This window comes from Hyla sarda, chromosome 10 (genome assembly GCF_029499605.1).
Source record: "Hyla sarda isolate aHylSar1 chromosome 10, aHylSar1.hap1, whole genome shotgun sequence".
Classification (NCBI taxonomy): domain Eukaryota; kingdom Metazoa; phylum Chordata; class Amphibia; order Anura; family Hylidae; genus Hyla; species Hyla sarda.
In genome coordinates, this window is record NC_079198.1 from 6,834,972 (window position 1) to 6,854,974 (window position 20,003).

Consider the following 20,003-nt stretch of genomic DNA (forward strand, 5'->3'; position numbering starts at 1 on the left):
AAGCGTCTTAAAGGGACGACGGACATTGTCACCCAACATCTGATGCTTTTGGCTGTCCGAGCACGCTGGGAGTTATAGTTTTGCAACAGCTGGAGGCACCCTGGTTGGGAAACAGTGCTCTATGCAATAGATAATATTGCTCACCCTTTGACATGCCCCACCTTACTACTGTAATCTCCTCATGTAATCTCTTTACTACTGGGGTGACACACTGTAACAAACCCCCTCCTCATGTAATCTTCTTACTACTGGGGTGACACACTGTAACAAACCCCCTCCTCATGTAATCTCCTAACTACTGGGGTGACACACTGTAACAAACCCCCTCCTCATGTAATCTTCTTACTACTGGGGTGACACACTGTAACAAACCTCCTCCCCATGTAATCTCCTTACTACTGGGGTGACACACTGTAACAAACCTCCTCCTCATGTAATCACCTTACTACTGGGCTGACACACTGTAACAAACCTCCTCCTCATGTAATCACCTTACTACTGGGGTGACACACTGTAACAAACCTCCTCCTCATGTAATCTCCTTACTACTGGGGTGACACACTGTAACAAACCTCCTCCTCAGGTAATCTCCTTACTACTGGGGTGACACACTGTAACAAACCTCCTCCTCATGTAATCTCCTTACAACTGGGGTGACACACTGTAACAAACCTCCTCCTCATGCAATTTCCTTACTACTGGGGTGACACACTGTAACAAACCTCCTCCTCATGTAATCTCCTTACAACTGGGGTGACACACTGTAACAAACCTCCTCCTCATGTAATCTCCTTACTACTGGGGTGACACACTGTAACAAACCTCCTCCTCATGTAATCACCTTACTACTGGGGTGACACACTGTAACAAACCTCCTCCTCATGTAATCACCTTACTACTGGGGTGACACACTGTAACAAACCTTCTCCTCATGCTGCGGGCCGAGTTAGTGGTTCGGATGCTGGTTGTCTAACTTTCTTGCGGTAGGCAGAGTGGCGCCCCCTATCAAGAGGACGCTCTAGGTGGCTGCCTATTTTGCCCTGCTTGCTGCCAAGGCTTGCTGGTAATTGTGGTGCCTGGCATCTGAGGAGTTGTAGATACTGTAAATACAGAGCCGGTTCATCTATGCCGAGATTTATAGGTCGCCACCCGATTGTGATAAACCTGCGGCACCGGCGGAGTGAACGTCAAGCGGCCGGCGAGCTCTGGGTGCAGAGCCGCGAATAATTCAATCCCAGCATCTAATGGAAAGCGCATTAATAGGCTGGTGCGTAGTGTTCCCTGCGGGGCTCCAGGAATCCTGCAATTGTAGTGGTGGGGGGGAGGCAGAAGCTGAAGGAATCGAAATATCATACTGAGGCCATGTTCACTCCGCGGAACTTCCGCGCAGTATGTGGTGGGAAAAAATTCCATTTGAGAATTCAGTTGCAGCAGAGTCCCATTGTTTTCAAAGGGATTCTGCTGCACCGTGCACATGGTGGAATTGCTGCGGTGGAAACATCTGCCACGGAAATTCCAATTCCAGCCTCCGCAGAAGGAACATGACATGTTAGTTCTCTCTAAGGAAACCGCGCGGAAATGTATTGCTGTCTATGGAGAAGGCACGTTTCAGAGCGGTCCTAGTGCTGTCATGTTTTATCCGCGCCCTGTGGTATGTCCACCTTGTGAGCTTAGCCTTATAAGATGATGAAGATGTTGGGGGGGGGGGGTCAATGTCCTAGAATGCCAGTATGGGGGAGATTTATCAAAAACAGAAGAGTAGTAGTGCAGTGACGCCTGCCTCTGATCGCAGTACCGGAGCAGGGACGCCTGCCTCTCATCGCAGTATGACGCCTGCCTCTGATAGCAGTACAGGAGCAGGGACACCTGCCTCTGATAGCAGTACAGGAGCAGGGACGCCTGCCTCTGATAGCAGTATAGGAGCAGGGACGCCTGCCTCTGATAGCAGTATAGGAGCAGGGACGCCTGCCTCTGACAGCAGTATAGGAGCAGGGACGCCTGCCTCTGATAGCAGTACAGGAGCAGGAAGCCTGCCTCTGATAGTAGTATAGGAGCAGGGACGCCTGCCTCTGATAGCAGTATAGGAGCAGGAAGCCTGCCTCTGATAGCAGTACAGGAGCAGGAAGCCTGCCTCTGATAGTAGTATAGGAGCAGGGACGCCTGCCTCTGATAGCAGTACAGGAGCAGGGACGCCTGCCTCTGATAGCAGTACAGGAGCAGGGACGCCTGCCTCTGATAGCAGTATAGGAGCAGGGACGCCTGCCTCTGATAGCAGTACAGGAGCAGGGACGCCTGCCTCTGATAGCAGTACAGGAGCAGGGACGCCTGCCTCTGATAGCAGTATAGGAGCAGGGACGCCTGCCTCTGATAGCAGTACAGGAGCAGGGACGCCTGCATCTGATAGCAGTACAGGAGCAGGGACGCCTGCCTCTGATAGCAGTATAGGAGCAGGGACGCCTGCCTCTGATAGCAGTATAGGAGCAGGGACGCCTGCCTCTGATAGCAGTATAAGAGCAGGGACGCCTGCCTTTGATAGCAGTACAGGAGCAGGGACGCCTGCCTCTGATAGCAGTATAGGAGCAGGGACGCCTGCCTCTGATAGCAGTATAGGAGCAGGGACGCCTGCCTCTGATCACAGTACAGGAGCAGGGACGCCTGCCTCTGATAGCAGTATAGGAGCAGGGATGCCTGCCTCTGATAGCAGTACAGGAGCAGGGACGCCTGCCTTTGATAGCAGTACAGGAGCAGGGACGCCTGCCTCTGATAGCAGTATAGGAGCAGGGACGCCTGCCTCTGATAGCAGTACAGGAGCAGGGACGCCTGCCTCTGATAGCAGTACAGGAGCAGGGACGCCTGCCTCTGATAGCAGTATAGGAGCAGGGACGCCTGCCTCTGATAGCAGTACAGGAGCAGGGACGCCTGCCTCTGATAGCAGTACAGGAGCAGGGACGCCTGCCTCTGATAGCACTATAGGAGCAGGGACGCCTGCCTCTGATAGCAGTACAGGAGCAGGGACGCCTGCATCTGATAGCAGTACAGGAGCAGGGACGCCTGCCTCTGATAGCAGTATAGGAGCAGGGACGCCTGCCTCTGAAAGCAGTATAGGAGCAGGGACGCCTGCCTCTGATAGCAGTATAAGAGCAGGGACGCCTGCCTTTGATAGCAGTACAGGAGCAGGGACGCCTGCCTCTGATAGCAGTATAGGAGCAGGGACGCCTGCCTCTGATAGCAGTATAGGAGCAGGGACGCCTGCCTCTCATCACAGTACAGGAGCAGGGACGCCTGCCTCTGATAGCAGTATAGGAGCAGGGACGCCTGCCTCTGATAGCAGTACAGGAGCAGGGACGCCTGCCTCTGATAGCAGTACAGGAGCAGGGACGCCTGCCTCTGATAGCAGTATAGGAGCAGGGACGCCTGCCTCTGATAGCAGTACAGGAGCAGGGACGCCTGCCTCTGATAGCAGTACAGGAGCAGGGACGCCTGCCTCTGATAGCAGTATAGGAGCAGGGACGCCTGCCTCTGATAGCAGTATAGGAGCAGGGACGCCTGCCTCTGATAGCAGTACAGGAGCAGGGACGCCTGCCTCTGATAGCAGTATAGGAGCAGGGACGCCTGCCTTTGATAGCAGTATAAGAGCAGGGACGCCTGCCTCTGATAGCAGTATAGGAGCAGGGACGCCTGCCTCTGATAGCAGTACAGGAGCAGGGACGCCTGCCTTTTACATAATTCCCTGCTCCAATTTGCTCTAAGCAGTCAGGTGTTACCCATTTTTAGGGATATTTACATGACCAGTTAGCAGCAAGATATACAATGTATGCCTGAACCATCTTATACCTTGACATGGAGCGGACAGTCCCTGTGGTTGCTCCATCTTATACCTTGACATGGAGCGGACAGTCCCTGTGGTTGCTCCATCTTATACCTTGACATGGAGCGGACAGTCCCTGTGGTTGCGCCATCTTACACCTTGACATGGAGCGGACAGTCCCTGTGGTTGCGCCATCTTACACCTTGACATGGAGCGGACAGTCCCAGTGGTTGCTCCATCTTATACCTTGACATGGAGCGGACAGTCCCTGTGGTTGCGCCATCTTACACCTTGACATGGAGCGGACAGTCCCAGTGGTTGCTACATCTTATACCTTGACATGGAGCGGACAGTCCTTGTGGTTGCTCCATCTTACACCTTGACATGGAGCGGACAGTCCCTGTGGTTGCTCCATATTACACCTTGACATGGAGTGGACAGTCCCTGTGGTTGCACCATCTTACACCTTGACATGGAGTGGACAGTCCCTGTGGTTGCGCCATCTTACACCTTGACATGGAGTGGACAGTCCCTGTGGTTGGAGCAGCAGCCCCTTTCACATTGAGCGTGGCTCTCAGGACTGGGTCTGGGCAGAGCAGTCAGCAGTTTTTGGATGGCGGGGGTTAAATTAAACGCTCGCAGCTCATTAATAATGCAGATTTGCTGAGTCGGTGCTTTCTGGCTCAGCGGAAAACAAGGCTAAAGGGTGATAAAACGCATTAACCCCTTCAAACCCAGGCCTGGTGCCGGTTCTGAGCTGTAATTAGGGTTTGGTGGCCGTCTAGGATGTGCGGAGAAGGCTCGTTCCCAGGGGCCCGGTCTGTGCCAGGTTTACATAATGCCTTGTTAAATCGAACCCTTCATAAATGATGCGGGATCGGTTGTGGTGTGAAACGGGGACAAACCTAAACCACCATTGGTGTCTATGAAGGTCCAGATTTTGTCCTGTAGAACCATTCAGGGTCCAGATGTCATAGATGAAGTCTTACAGCATAGACCAGGGTCGACACCTTTCTAGCAAAAAAATAAAAATACCGGCCATGCTAATTAGCATAATGAATTATATATGCGTGACATCACAGGATACACATATGCGATAACTTTTTTATTTCTCCTTATACGGCCTGGATGAGGGTCTTTTTTTGCGCCCCGATCTGTAGATTTTAACAGAACCATTTTTGTCTTGATGGAACCTTTTGATTGCTTTTATTTTTAAATTAAATTCGGGAGTTGCAGTAAGTTACTAACTACAACTCCCAGCATGCCCTGATACAGCCTGTGGCTCAGCAGCTGCCCCAAACAAAAACTACAACTCCCAGAATGTTGGACTATATAGTATAGATCAGTGTTTTCCAACCGGGGTGCCTCCAGCTGTTGCAGAACTACAACTCCCAGAATGTTGGACTATATAGTACAGGTCATTGTTTTCCAACTAGGGGTGCCTCCAGCTGTTGCAATACTACAACTCCCAGAATGTTGGACTATATAGTATAGGTCAGTGTTTTCCAACCAGGAGTGCCTCCAGCTGTTGCAAAACTACAACTCCCAGCATGTTGGACTATATAGTATATATCAGTGTTTCCCAACCAGGGGTGCCTCCAGCTGTTGCAAAACTACAACTCCAAGCATGCCCGGACAGCCAACGGCTGTCCGGGCATGCTGGGAGTTGTAGTTTTGCAACAGCTGGAGGTGCTCTGGTTGGGAAACACTGGTATAGTTTATGGTGTAATGTGGTGGCTCAGTATGGGAGGTGTTACCCCGTACCCTTGCTGTCCTGTCAGGCAGCCTCCCTTCTGTGTCCCCTGGGCCCCTTGTACTTGTTTCCCCCCCTGTATATATGTTTTGCTGTGTATTGTGATATGTAATGTGTTGTCACTTTAAGACTGTTACCATGTGACTTGTCATGTGATTGTTCCCCAGGAGGTACCAGTGATCATCAGGTGATCCCAGGGGTGACCTATGGGCTCCCTGCTGGTCTCCCCAATATAAGCCCTGGGTGGAGCTTCTCTCTTCCCTTACAAGTCTTTGCTGAGGTCAAGACGAGTCCTAGAGAATCCAGAGTCACAGGAGCCTCAAGTCCAGTCTGCAGCCACAAGAGGCTACAAGTAACCACAGTCTCAGTATTGTCAGTCATCAGTCACGTCAGTCACAGTCACCATTTGTCAAGTCAACGTGGTCTGCATTAAATCGTCCAGTCCTACTACAAGTCCCAGCAAGCCCTTAAAGGGGTACTCGGCCGGAAAAATTTTTTTTTTTTTTTTTTTTTTAAATCAACTGGTGCCAGAAAGTTAAACAGATTTGTAAATTACTTCTATTAAAAAAATCTTAATCCTTCCAGTACTTATTAGCTGCTGAATACTACACAGGAATTTATTTTCTTTTTGGAACCCAGTGCTCTCTGCTGACATCTCTGTCCATTCTAGGAACTGTCCAGAGCAGCACATGTTTTCTATGGGGATTTTCTCCTACTCTGGACAGTTCCTAAAATGGACAGAGATGTCAGCAGAGAGCACTGTGCTCGTGATGTCAGCAGAGAGCTCTGTGTTCCAAAAAGAAAATAATTTCCTCTGTAGTATTCAGCAGCTAATAAGTACTGGAAGGATTAAGATTTTTTTTTTTATAGAAGTAATTTACAAATCTGTTTAACTTTCTGGCACCAGTTGATTTACCTAAAAAAATAAAATAGTTTTCCACCGGAGTACCCCTTCAAGGTCTCTGCCTCACTGGTCACCTCCGTGGGTCCTGGCTGAACTGTATAGACTTTACCATTTGTCTACCCTCAGTAAAGCTACCGTTATCGGTGACTTGGCGTCAGAGTCTTTATTGCCCCCGTACCTAGGCCAGGATCCAGCGGTATACTTATTTTTTTTTCAGATCAACTGGTGCCAGAAAGTTAAACAAACAGATTTGTAAAATCTTAATCCTTCCAGTACTTATCAGCAGCTGTATGCTCCAAAGGAAGTTGTATAGTTCTTTCCAGTCTGACCACAGTGCTCTCTGCTGACACCTCTGTCCATGTCAGGAACTGTCCATGTCAGGAGCAAATCCCCATAGCAAACCTATCCTGCTCTGGACAGTTCCTGACATGGACAGAGGTGTCAGCAGAGAGCACTGTGGTCAGAATGAAAAGAACTACACAACTTCCTCTGGAGCATATAGCAGCAGATAAGTACTGGAAGGATTAACATTTTTAAATACAAGTAATTTACAAGTTTAAAAAAAATAAAAAACCCTTTAAAAGGAGTTATCCAGGAATAGAGAAACTTCTCCCCACCTGTGTCCAGGTTGTGTGAGGTGTTGCAGCTCAGTTCCATTGAAGTGAATGAAGCCAAGTTGTAATACCACACCGCTGTTTTTGAAAGAAATTGGCTGTTTTTTTTTTTTGTTTTTTTATCCCTGGATGACCTCTTTAATTTTTTCCCCCAATGTGCAGGCTTTTATGGACCCACAGTGCAATAAATAAATAAATAAATAAAAAAGTTATGCCACAACAAGGGTTTGCAAAAAGGTCAACGCGTTGCATGGAATTAAAGTATCTCAGGTTACACCCTAGTATTGAGCAGCAATGGCCGTCCTTGGTTTGTTCCAGCAGTGTAATTCCAATGAGGGATACATTGTAGATAGTAATTGCCACGTCATTAGATCCTCCTGGGCAGGGCTATCTCAGTGGGTGGGGCAATGTGAAGTCACACGCCTCTGCAGATGTGTAGAGACAAAAGGATGATACAAACCACAGCAGAGAAAAAAGTTTCCAATGATTTTTAATAAATATTAGCATGTTGACAAAATGTTCACACACAGTGTATTCAAGTCTATCTAAACCTGCACTGCCAGGGGGCGACAAGAACTTTAGGGGACCGAGAAGGGGAAGAGGTCAGAATTTCAATATATATGGTGAAAGGGACTGCAGAAATGAGTACTATGATCCCCATATCCCCACAACTTGGCCATTGAACTAATAGATCCTGGGGCATAGAAAATAGTCCCAGGGCTGCTGCCGACCCTTAAAGGGATCAACTGATGCCAGAAAGTTAAACAGATTTGTAAATTACTTCTATTTAAAAATCTTAATTCTTCCAGTTATTTTCTTTTGACCACAGTGCTCTCTGCTGACACCTCTGTCCATGTCAAGAACTGTCCAGAGTAGGAGAAAATCTCCATAGCAAACCTATCCTGCTCTGGACAGTTCCTAAAATAGACAGAGGTGTCAGCAGAGAGCACTGTGGTCAGACAGAAAGGAAATTCAAAAAGAAAAGAACTTCCTGTGAAGCATACAGCAGATGATAAGTACTGGAAGGATTAAGATTTTTTAATAGAAGTAATTTACAAATCTGTTTAACTCTCTGGCACCAGTTGATTTAAAAAACAAAATATATTGTTTTCCACTGGAGTACCCCTTTAAGGACCCACTGTGTCCAAACAACTCACCGGCCCCCTTGGAAATGACAGAACTCCCCAAAAAATCATCATATACTGAACCCAACCTTACTCAGCCCCTTCCGTATACAACTGCACCTCATACTGGTATATTCAGCGTAACGCCCTTAAAGTGACAGTACATGGATTTGTGCAAAATACATTAATACAGTGTGAAAAGGAGGAGCTGGGAAGGTGGATATTGAGGAACAGAAATACTGGATGACTTCAACCCCTTTATTTTCCACATCCTAAAGAGAGGGGGGGGGGGGGGGTCCTACGAAATGATTCTTTACAATACAGGGGTGCCATTTTATTTTGGATAATAACTTAGACCAGAATAGGAACATTCAGTCTGTAAAAAGCCAAATAACAGACCTGACAGCACATTAGACAGACGTGATATGTTCGTCATACCACCGCTTAAAGGGATACTCCACATTTTGTACATACATTTTGTTCCGAATGCTGGGTGTGGGCATCGTGACATCACGGCCACGCCCCTCGAGCAGTCACTCCACGCCCCCTCAATGCAAGCCATAGGCTTGCATTGAGGGGGCGTGGTGTGACGTCACGAGGGAGTGTGGTCGTGACGTCTTGACCCCCCGCACCCAGTTCCGAACGCTGGCGCAGTGGAGTAACCCTTTAAACATGAGCCATTACATTATAATGGACTCTCTTGACTAGGGTTATTCTTAAAGGGGAACTCCACTCGGCATCAGTTTTCCATTCTATTTCTGGATACATACCCATCAGCTTCTGTCCTGGTGTGGGCTCTTAATCCAGTTTCCCTACATCAGACAAACACGTGCCAAGGCTCACCGGATAGGCAGCCAATTCACCCCACTATATATGCGTGATGAGAAGGAAACTGGAGCACCCATAAAGCCCTTGTAAACATGTGAAGAACATAACTATATGCAGGTCACCGTCAAAACCAGGACCCCCGTCTGCACAGTAGAACGTGATAGAACCACCTAGGATGGTTTTTGCTTAGGTTTGGCATAGCAAAACAAATACCGAGGAATGGTTCTGCCAACGGGATTACCAGAGTGGTCGGCAAAAAGGGGACTTTATTACAATTCTAAAAAGGAAAACCTGACTCATAGTAGGCCAACTCTGAAGACAAGTGGAGTTCCTGTTTCAACGTGACTGCAAGGCCTCAGGATTGGGCTTCGAATTGGGGTGAAGGGGTGGCATGCCAAAAAATATCACACTAGGTTAAAGGGTGCTAATAATACAATAACATATGTAGATCTTACATTCATATGCCAAATACTAAGAAATGTGTACGCCTGGGCTTATTAGGCCAAGGCTTGAAGACCTAGAGACACAAATTTGTAGGCCTTTGCTTGCTGGCCCGGGCCTGTAGACCTTGGCTTGCTGTACCAGGCCTGTAGACCTAAGCCTTGGCTTGTAGACCTTGGCTTGCTGGTCTGGGCCTGTAGACCTTAGCCTGGGCCTGTAGACCTTGTCCCAAGCCTGTAGACCTTGGCTTGCTGTTCTGGGCCTGTAGACCTTAGCCTGGGCCTGTAGACCTTGTCCCAAGCCTGTAGACCTTGGCTTGCTGATCTGGGCCTGTAGACCTTTGCCTGGGTCTGTAAACCTTGACTTGTTGGCCCAGGCCTGTAGACCTTGTCCCAAGCCTGTAGACCTTGGCTTGCTGGTCTGGGGCTGTAGACCTTAGCCTGGGCCTGTAGACCTTGGCTTGTTGGCCCAGGCCTGTAGACCTTGTCCCAAGCCTGTAGACCTTGGCTTGCTGGTCTGGGGCTGTAGACCTTAGCTTGCTGGTCTGGGCCTGTAGACCTTGTCCCAAGACTGTAGACCTTGGCTTGCTGGTCTGGGGCTGTAGACCTTAGCTTGCTGGTCTGGGCCTGTAGACCTTGTCCCAAGACTGTAGACCTTGGCTTGCTGTTCTGGGCCTGTAGACCTTGTCCCAAGCCTGTAGACCTTAGCCCGGGCCTGTAGCCCTTGGCTTGCTGGTCTGGGCCTGTAGACCTTTGCTAGTTAATCTAGGCTTGTCAATCAAGCATTACAGACCTCCGAGCCTGTCTGCCTCTCGATATGCTATGATATGGTCCTAGCTTCCATTATTCCATGTTTTAGGTGAATACAGTCTGGTGAGGTATTTTACACACATGAAAATCAATGGGTCCAGCCCATCATCACATCTCTTCCTCCTGCCTCCATCATGTACAGTTCTGGGGATTCTGGCAGTGACTTTGGATTCTGCAGTGAGGACCCCAGCAGAATAGGCGGCAGTGATGAAGTTAATCGAAAAAAAAAAAAAAATTGCAGGCGTTTGACAGGAATAATAAATTAAACACACATAAAAGGTCATCTGCATCCAGCAAAATAAATTAACATTGGTCTAAATAATACAATGAGGGACATATATGAACCAATAAGAAAGGGTTTTCGATGAAGGCGCCCTTGTCCAGTTTAAAGTGCCCCGGTCACCTACAGTGGAAGCAGCTATTGTGTGGAGTCAGGGGGGGTTGTCTCGAAGATGCTCTAATAAATAAAACAACTACTTATAAATTGTTTTTTTTTAGGTGTCTCTACTTTTTGGGGTGCATCTACTCTTTCTATTCACCAAAGCCGGGAATTGCATCCAATATTTCAAATTCCCGTCAGGGCTTTCGCCCTTCTGGGACTACATTCCCAAAGTTTGGGAATTTAGTCCCAGAAGGGCTAAATCCCTGATGGGAATTTGAAGTATTTGATTATTAGCCCTGGGAATCCCATTTTTGGGAGAATTTGTTGTAGTAGAGAATTGCATCCAGCACAATTCTCAGAAGTGGAGAACGTCAGAGGCAATTATTGGCATGGACACCTATCAACTACAACGGGCATTCAGTATATGGTTCGTCTACCCTGTGGCAGTTATGTCAAGGGATTGAATAGAAATGCTTCAGTACTCCAACCAAGTGATCCAGATGGGCTCCCACCAGCAAGACCACCCAACAAGGAGTTGTAAGTTGTTGTTTTTTTGTGCAAAAATTATTTTGTAAAAATGTTAAAACCTAAGTATTAGTGTAGGAGGAGAGTTGCCCCAATGCACAATGGCACAAACCAATATGAATGCCCTGAACCTCACAATGGATGCAACTCAATGCATTTGTAATACGAGACCCAGGGAGATTATGCCGCCATTTGTGCGGAGAGACAAATCCCAACCCAGAGCCTATAACAATTGTATCTCAAGTCATTGACCAGGTATCTAACCTCACTGCATAAAAAAAAAAATCAATCTAAATATTTGTAGACACAGGATCATAATAACATAATAAAAAAAAAACGTTCTCCAAGGGACTGAAATGATGTTCGTCCATGTGTCCTGAGGGAGTTAAAGGGGTATTCTGGCTTTATCCATCTTAACCTCTATCCCAAGGATAAGGGATAAGAAATATAAAGCCGGAATATCCCTTTAAAGGGGTACTCTGCTGAAAAACATTATTAGAATTTTTTTTGTAAATCAACTGGTGCCAGAAAGTTAAACAGATTTGTAAATTACTTCTATTAAAAAATCTTAATCCTTCCAGTACTTTTCAGCTGTTGTATGCTCCACAGGAAGTTCTTTCTTTTTGAATTTCCTTTCTGTTTGAACACAGTGCTCTCTGCTAACACCTCTGTCCATATCAGGAACTGTCCAGAGTAGGAACAATTTCCCCATAGCAAACCTATCCTGCTCTGGACAGTTTCTGACATGGACAGAAGAGTCAGCAGAGAGCACTGTGGTCAGACTGGAAAGAACTACACATCTTCCTGTGGAGTATACAGCAGCTGATAAGTACTGAAAGGATTAGGATTTTTTAATAGAAGTCATTTACAAATCTGTTTAACTTTCTGGCACCAGTTGATTTTTTAAAAAATAAAATAAAAAATGTTTTCTAGTGGAGTACCCCTTTAAGTTCAGATCCTTCAACAGACTAGACTGCCTCCGTTCTATAGGTAAAAGAACCACTTTAAAAAGATAGAAATAAGGAGCCGCAAAACACGGCTAATAAAAAGGCATCTCTTCTGCTAGAGAAGAGGTCATCTTATCGAAATAAATAAATCCCCGAATATTCTAGAGTAAAATTGGTTTGCTATGGCGGGTATGAAATCTCAAAGGCTTCACCTAGGGATGACATTCATGGGCGGTGAGGCACTCAGGGTTCAGCTCTCGGCGTTAAAGGGGTACTCCGCCCCTAGACATCTCATAACCTATCCAAAGGATAGGGGATAAGATGTCTGATCGTGGGGGTCCGGCAGCTGGGACTCCCCATGATCTCTGTGTGGGTGGTGGGGGTTGTGATGTCAGGGTCACACCCCTTGTGATGTCCCACCACGCCCCCTCAATGCAAGTCTATGGGAGGGGGTATGGTGCCAGCTGGGACCCCCCACGATCTCTGTGTGGAAGGTGGGGGTTGTGATGTCAGGGCCACACCCCTTGTGATGTGCCACCACGCCTGCTCAATGCAAGTCTATGGGAGGGGGTGTGACTGCCGCCACGCCCCCTCCCTTAGACTTGCATTGAGGGGGCGTGGTGGCACATCACAAGGGGTGTGGCCCTGACCTCACAACCCCCCCCACCCGCTCCAAGCATTCAGAACAAAATGTTCCGAACGCTAGGGCAGCGAAGTACCCCTTTAACTTTGTGCATTCTGCACATAATACCTCGATAAAACTCTACATTCTGTTGAAGGTGGGGGAGGGGTCTTTTCATCCATTAGCGGGAATGTGTTGACTGTCAATATTTAGAATCACAGTGCGGATGTGGAGTTACTGAGATGACCCCTGGCCCCAGACTGTAATAATCTACTCTAGAATAAAAAAAAAAATTAAAAATAAAATCTCGGAACATAATGCTAAAGCCTACGGCGTGACGCCAGGTGACGGTGTATCATACACCCCGATTTATGAACAATCCCGAAAGACCTCAATGAAAAAAAGTGTCCTTTGAGTGTCGTACTGTGGAAAAAAAACAAAAGGTAGTCACGTAGGTCCAATGGAATGCCAAATCTGTGTCAAGGGAAACCTGCCCCACAGCGATCGCGGCCCTCCGTATTGTTCATGCGGTTTTTATATCAAAAGGTTTTGCTTCTAAACAATGTCATCGCCGTGAGTCTTTACTTCAAAAGATGGTGGGAATTTCAGCCAAAAAATGACAAAGTTCCTGTTCGGATCCCTCCTCCCCCCCAAAAAAAACAAAAAAAAAAACTTTATAGAATTTCTCAGACAAAAACAAAAAGTTCCCTTTGATACTCCGTGTCTTTAAATAATGGTGAGAAATGGATGTACTCTCCTCTAGGGAGTAACCGCTCTCCCCATACGGCAGCTTATTGTACATCTCATCGTCAAGTAGACTCCAATCCCCATGACTTATTGGTGAAGGGAAATCACATCCAGCCCTCCATTATGCGAGGTGTTCGTTACGGCGCCGGCGGTCGCTCAGGTCACCAAACTCGTCTTCGAGAGCAAAACCTCGTCCGGGATCTGCTCAGAGAAGGGTCTCCTCCTAGGAATAAATGTCCCATAAGAGTTATGGGAGGAGATTGCGGGTCATGACAGCGCGTCTTCTTCTTGCGTCGGTGTGGTGGTGGCGGCGGCGGCGGTGGCATCGTTCACCAAAACGCCTTGTTGTAGTCTCTGTAAGGAGGATCTCATCTGGAGAAGGAACATTGGGATTGTTAGGTTGGGTTATGTCCCAATACAAAGAGATGCTAGAAAGATAAAAGCCTGATGATGGTCATACACTTAAAGGGGTACTCCGGTGGAAAACTTTTTTTTTTTTTAATCAACTGTTGCCAGAACCTTAAACAGATTTGCAAATTACTTCTATTAAAAATCTTAATCTTTCCAGTACTTATAAGCTGCTGAATACTACAGAGGAAATTCTTTTCTTTTTGGAACACAGAGCTCTCTGCTGACATCATGACCACAGTGCTCTCTGCTGACATCATGACCCCAGTGCTCTCTGCTGACATCTCTGTCCATTTTAGGAACTGTCCAGAGCAGCATATGTTTGCTATGGGGATTTTCTCCTTCTCTGGACAGTTCCTAAAATGGGCATAGTTGTCAGCAGAGAGCTCTGTGTTCCAAAAAGAAAATCATTTCCTCTGTAGTATTCAGCAGCTAATAAGTACTGGAAGGATTAAGATTTTTTAATAGAAGTAATTTACAAATCTGTTTAACTTTCTGGGACCAGTTGATTAAAAAAAAAAAAAAAAAAAAAATTAAAATAAAATGTTTTCCAGGGGAGTACCCCTTTAACCATCTTTGTGACATCTTCTTTCATAAAATTCCTTCTACGGTTTTCAAAAACAGTAAAATTACATATTTGTCACCCAGCTTCCCCAGCCTCCAGAATGTCAAATTCTGTATAGTTATCTATGGATGCTTAACTACATTGAAAGCTGGGTGACAACCTCTGGGGAAACTGTAATGGCGGCCATATTGGTTGTGACTAGGGTGACCACCTGGCCGCTATTTATCCAACCAATCCTCCAACTCCCGGAATGTTGCACCATATACTATACCAGTGTTTCCCAACCAGAGTGCCTCAAGCTGTGACAAAACTACAACTCCCAGCATGCCCGGACAGCCTTTGGCTGTCCGGGCATTCTGGGAGTTGTAGTTTTGCAACAGCTGGAGGCACCCCTGGTTGGGAAACACTGACCTATACTATATAATCCAACATGCTGGGACTTGTAGTTTTTGTTTGGAGCAGCTGCTGAGCCACAGCCTGTATCAGGGCATGCTGGGAGTTGTAGTTAGTAACTAACTGCATCTCCCGAATTTAATAAAAGAAAGCGATCAAAAAAGTCCCATCAAAACAAAAATGGTTCTGTAAAAAAAAACTACAAATCGGGGCGCAAAACACGAGCCCTCATACAGAACCGTATAAGGAGAAATAATAAAGTTATAGGGGTCAGAAGAGGACAAAAATTTCCCCCCGCATATGTGTATCCTGTGATGTCACGCATATATAATTCATTATGCAAATTAGCATGGCCGGTATTTTTTTTTTTCAAGAAAGGTGGCGACACTAGTCGTGACCCAGATACAACGAAACATTAAAAAAAATAAAAATAAAAAATAATCTGACGTGATGATTTATATTTACTTCTATTATTATTATTATCATTATTATTCTTATTATTATTATTAGAGGGGGCTATGCTTTTTGATAAGGTACCAATCCACCGTCGCCCACCATGGTCTCCCACCACCGTCTGTCTCAGAACTATTTGTGGGTGAACAGGCTTATTGACATGACTCATGATTATTATTGTGTTTATATAAATGAACAAAAAATTATCTTGGTTAATTAACAGTTTTAATCCCTTTTCTATATTTACAAGAAATTTTGGCAATTTTTTATCCTGAAATCTTCAGAACGTGCGAGACCAATTCTCCCAATATATATTCATGGTGTGAACATATTAAAGGGGTATTCCAGTAAGAAAAAAAAAATTTTCTTCATATCAACCGGCTCCAAAAAGGTAAACAGATTTGTAAATTACTTCTATTAAAAAATCGTAATCCTTCCAGTACTTATCCACTGCTGAAGTTGAAATGTTCTTTTCTGTCTGACCACAGTGCTCTCTGCTGACACCTCTGTCCATGTCAGGAACTGTCCAGAGCAGGAGAGGTTTCCTATGGGTATTTTCTCCTGCTCTGGACAGTTCCTGAGACAGACAGAGGTGTCAGCAGAGAGCACTGTGGTCAGATAGAAAAGAACAACTCAACTTCAGCAGCTGATAAATTGCTGGGGCAACTGAGTGCCCCTTTTACACTGCCGTTAGGGGAGCCGGGGAGAATACTGCTTGTGCCATCTTTTTCTCCTGCTATTCCCACCAAAAAACAACGGCGCCCGACGGACCCCATAATAGTAAATGGGAGCCATCGAGACCCGTTGTGCGTCATCACGAGACTGGCCGTTTAAGGCACAGAATAAATAAATAATTTTAAAAATTACCGTAAATGGCCATTCTTGACGGTACGCAACAGCATTGTGAAAGGGGCCTAACAAAAAAATCCCTATTCACTGACTGCAAGCAGAGGTGAGAAATTGAAAACACAAAAAACGCAAAAAATAAATGGCAAATGTTTCGGAATTCTGGCATAAAAAAAAAAACACCAAAGTCCACCTATATTTGCACAGTCTAATAATTTGACAGTTTTAGTAAACTCCCCCGAAAGTATATACTGATTGAGCTTAGACTGGACCACCCCTTTGAAGACTAGCCTGACCCCGTGACCCCGCACTCACCTCGTCCAGCAGTTGTACTGAGGTCCGCAGCGTTTGCTTCCATTTCTGAACCTCCGAGTTGTGGAAACGTTTCTGAAACTCCAGTATTTCTGCCCAATCCGCTGATGTCTGGGGAAATCTCCTAAAAAAGAGAAGCATTTGTATACAGAGGACTGGGAGGTGGTCTAGAAGCCCCTCACTAGTAGAGCCCCCCCCATCACCATGACCTTCCCCTCAGCCACCAAGCCAACCCTCCCCAGTGGGACGACTAATCTGTCAGTACTTGTGGTGGAAACATCCAGAGTGATGCGGACTGTTTAGTACAAGGAGCTCCGCAGGGGTGGGATGGGAGAACCCTACATGCCCCCCTTGGGGCGAGCAGCCTTTGCATGTGACACTGTGCAGAGGACTTTGCCAGAAAAGAATGGCTCTGCGGGCAGGTCCATGTCTGACCGATTTCTCCTTCCTCTCTGGAGGACTCTTGAATGGGACCAGTGGGACAGCTCCAACCCCTCACAACTGACACACTCCCTGGTTTTACGGAGATTATGTCAGATTTGTATGAAGGGACTCATACCCCACTTGTGGAAACCAAAAACTATCCCCATGCTTATGAGAGCTAAGGACATGTGTGGTGGCCCAGTACAAGAGATGTTGCCCCGTACCCTTGCTGTCCTGTCAGGCAGCCTCCATTCAGTGTCCCCAGGGCCCCTTGCACCCGTTTCCCCCCTGTACATATGTTCTGCAGTGTATTGTATTATAAAATGTGTTGTATCTTTAAGAGTTATGTCATGTGATTGTTACCCAGGAGGTACCAGTGACCAGGTGACCCCCAAGAGTGACCTATGGGCTCCCTGCTAGTCTCCCCATATAAGCCCTGGGTGGAGCTTCTCTCTTCTGCTGAGGTCCAGTGCAGTCTTGTCTAGTCTGTGTGTCCAGAGTGTTGGAGACCTCAAAGTCCAGTCCTGCAGCCTCCATCAAGTCATGTAAGATAAAGTCACAGCTTTACGAGTCAAGTCAGTCCCTGTCATCTGTCAAGTCAGCGTGATATGCATTCAATTGTCCAGTCCTACTACAAGTCCCAGCAAGCCCTTAAGGTCTCTGTGTCACTGGTCACCTCCGTGGGCCCTGGCTGAACTGTATAGACTTTACCATCTGTCTACCCTCATTGTCCATAACTTGGTGTCGGGGCCTTTATTGCCTAGCCGTGCCGTGCCCAGGATCCAACGGTATACCTTTGGGGGGGTTATAAGCTAAACCACGTCCTGGTGTCCCGAAAACAAGGGGTTAATGCCATCTGCCCCTAGGGTAACAACATCTGCCCTGCACCACACATGTTGGAGCTCGTTCCAGGGCTCCCTGCTGCCGCGCCATTGACTGTTTGGCTAATGTGGCTTCTGCAAGGCTGATGAACAGGCACAAGGATTTGTCATGGATGGCTATTCAGGGGGCGTTTACCACTCCGGTCATTCATGCATGCCCGCAAGACCAGGTACTGCCCCCAGTGCCCCTATGTGGAGGAAACATCTTTGCACACTATTTGGCAGTGCCCCTTTGCGCAGGATCTGTTGGATGCCCTGGAACTCAAACTCAGAGACTCTGTGCCCAGGAGGAGCCTATTGTACCATTCAGTACTTTACGGTCTGTTCCCTGGGACCCATGGTGTTGAGACAATCCAGGAGGCCTGGCGCCTTATGAACTGTTTTAAGGACGCGATCTGACTAGCCAGAAATTGCCTCATTTTGAAGAGGGAGGACATGTCCATCCAGGACTGCCACAGGCTGATTCACAGCCTGCTTAGAGACTATTCCATGATGGACAGTTCAGACGGCGACGAAGAAGAGGATTAATCCCCTCTCTTTTCCTGTTCTTCCCTTGTGTGTCTTTGTCTTACAATAAAGCTTCGAACCTGATCTCCCCTTCCTATCTACTGTTTTCCCATCCCCCTTCCCCCATTGCGGTCCCCCTATGCCTTGATGTTTGACGTTGTTCTTGATAACGTTTTTATAATGTATGCATGAGTGTTAGTGTAGCATGTGGTACGATGTATAGCGTAGAGAACCTACCGTATATACTCGAGTATAAGCCGAGTTTTTCAGCACGATTTTTCGTGCTGAAAACACCCCCCTCGGCTTATACTCGAGTGAACTCTCCACCCGCAGTGGTCTTCAACCTGCAGACCTCCAGAGGTTTCAAAACTACAACACCCAGCAAGCCCGGGCAGCCATCGGCTGTCCGGGCTTGCTGGGAGTTGTAGTTTTGAAACCTCCTGAGGTCCGCAGGTTGAAGACCACTGCGGCCTTCGACATCATCCAGCCCCCTCTCACCCCCCTTTAGTTCTGTACAGTACTCACCTCCGCTCGGCGCTGGTCCGGTCCTGCAGGACTGTCCGGTGAGGAGGTGGTCCGATGGGATAGTGGTTCCGGGCTGCTATCTTCACCTGGGAGGCCTCTTCTAAGCGCTTTGGGCCCGGCCCCAGAATAGTCACGTTGCCTTGACAACGACGCAGAGGTACGTTCATTGCCAACGTACTTCTGCGTCATTGTCAAGGCAACGCCTCTATTCCGGGCCGGAAGCGCGGAGAAGAGGCGCCCCCGGTGAAGATAGCAGCCCGGAACCACTATCCCATCGGACCACCTCCTCTCCGGACAGCCCTGCAGCACCGGACCAGCGCCGAGCGGAGGTGAGTACTGTACAGAACTAAAGGGGGTGAGAGGGGGCTGGATGATGTCGAAGGCCGCAGTGGTCTTCAACCTGCGGACCTCCGGAGGTTTCAAAACTACAACTCCCAGCAAGCCCGGACAGCCGATGGATGCCCGGGCTTGCTGGGAGTTGTAGTTTTGAAACCTCTGGAGGTCCGCAGGTTGAAGACCACTGAGGGCGGATGATGAGAAGAGGATGATGAAGGGGGGGTGTGGGATGATGACAAGAGGATGATGAAGGGGGGGGTGGGATGATGACAAGGGGATGATGAAGGGGGGGGGTGGGATGATGACAAGGGGATGATGAAGGGGGGGGTGGGATGATGAAGGGACGTGGGGATGATGAAGGGGGGTGGGGATGATGAAGGGGGGTGTGTGGGATGATTACAAGGGGATGATGAAGGGGGTGGGGATGATGAAGGGGGGATGTGTGGGATGATGACAAGGGGATGATGAAGGGGGGATGTGTGGGATGATGACAAGGGGATGATGAAGGGGGGTGGGGATGATGACAAGGGGATGATGAAGGGGGGATGTGTGGGATGATGACAAAGGGATGATGACAGGTGATGATGATGAGGGTCTGGATGATGACAGGCGGTGATGATGATGAGGATGTTAATGACGGGTCTGGATGATGACAGGGGGGGGATGATGTATTTCCCACCCTAGGCTTATACTCGAGTCAATAACTTTTCCTGGGATTTTGGGTTGAAATTAGGGGTCTCGGCTTATACTCGGGTCGGCTTATACTCGAGTATATACGGTATGCTATGTATGGTGAATGTATTATTTATTGTATAAGTGATTGACGTTTGATTGCTAATAAAGCTATTTT

At 47.4% G+C, this 20,003-nt stretch overlaps 1 protein-coding gene across 5 annotated transcripts in view; it reads right to left on the reverse strand.

Annotated features, from left to right (window-relative positions):
- Positions 1 to 12,759: 12,759 nt before the first annotated feature.
- The window catches only part of GRAMD1A (GRAM domain containing 1A), a 161,111-nt gene continuing 153,867 nt past the window's right edge, over positions 12,760 to 20,003 (reverse strand). For all 5 annotated transcript variants that reach the window (XM_056543436.1, XM_056543434.1, XM_056543435.1 and 2 more), the window contains 2 exons: positions 16,485 to 16,605; positions 12,760 to 13,876 (listed from right to left, as the gene is read on the reverse strand). In XM_056543436.1, coding sequence (XP_056399411.1) covers positions 13,772 to 13,876; positions 16,485 to 16,605 — 226 coding nt within the window. In that variant the 3' untranslated portion in view covers positions 12,760 to 13,771. The remainder of the gene's footprint in view (positions 13,877 to 16,484; positions 16,606 to 20,003) is intronic.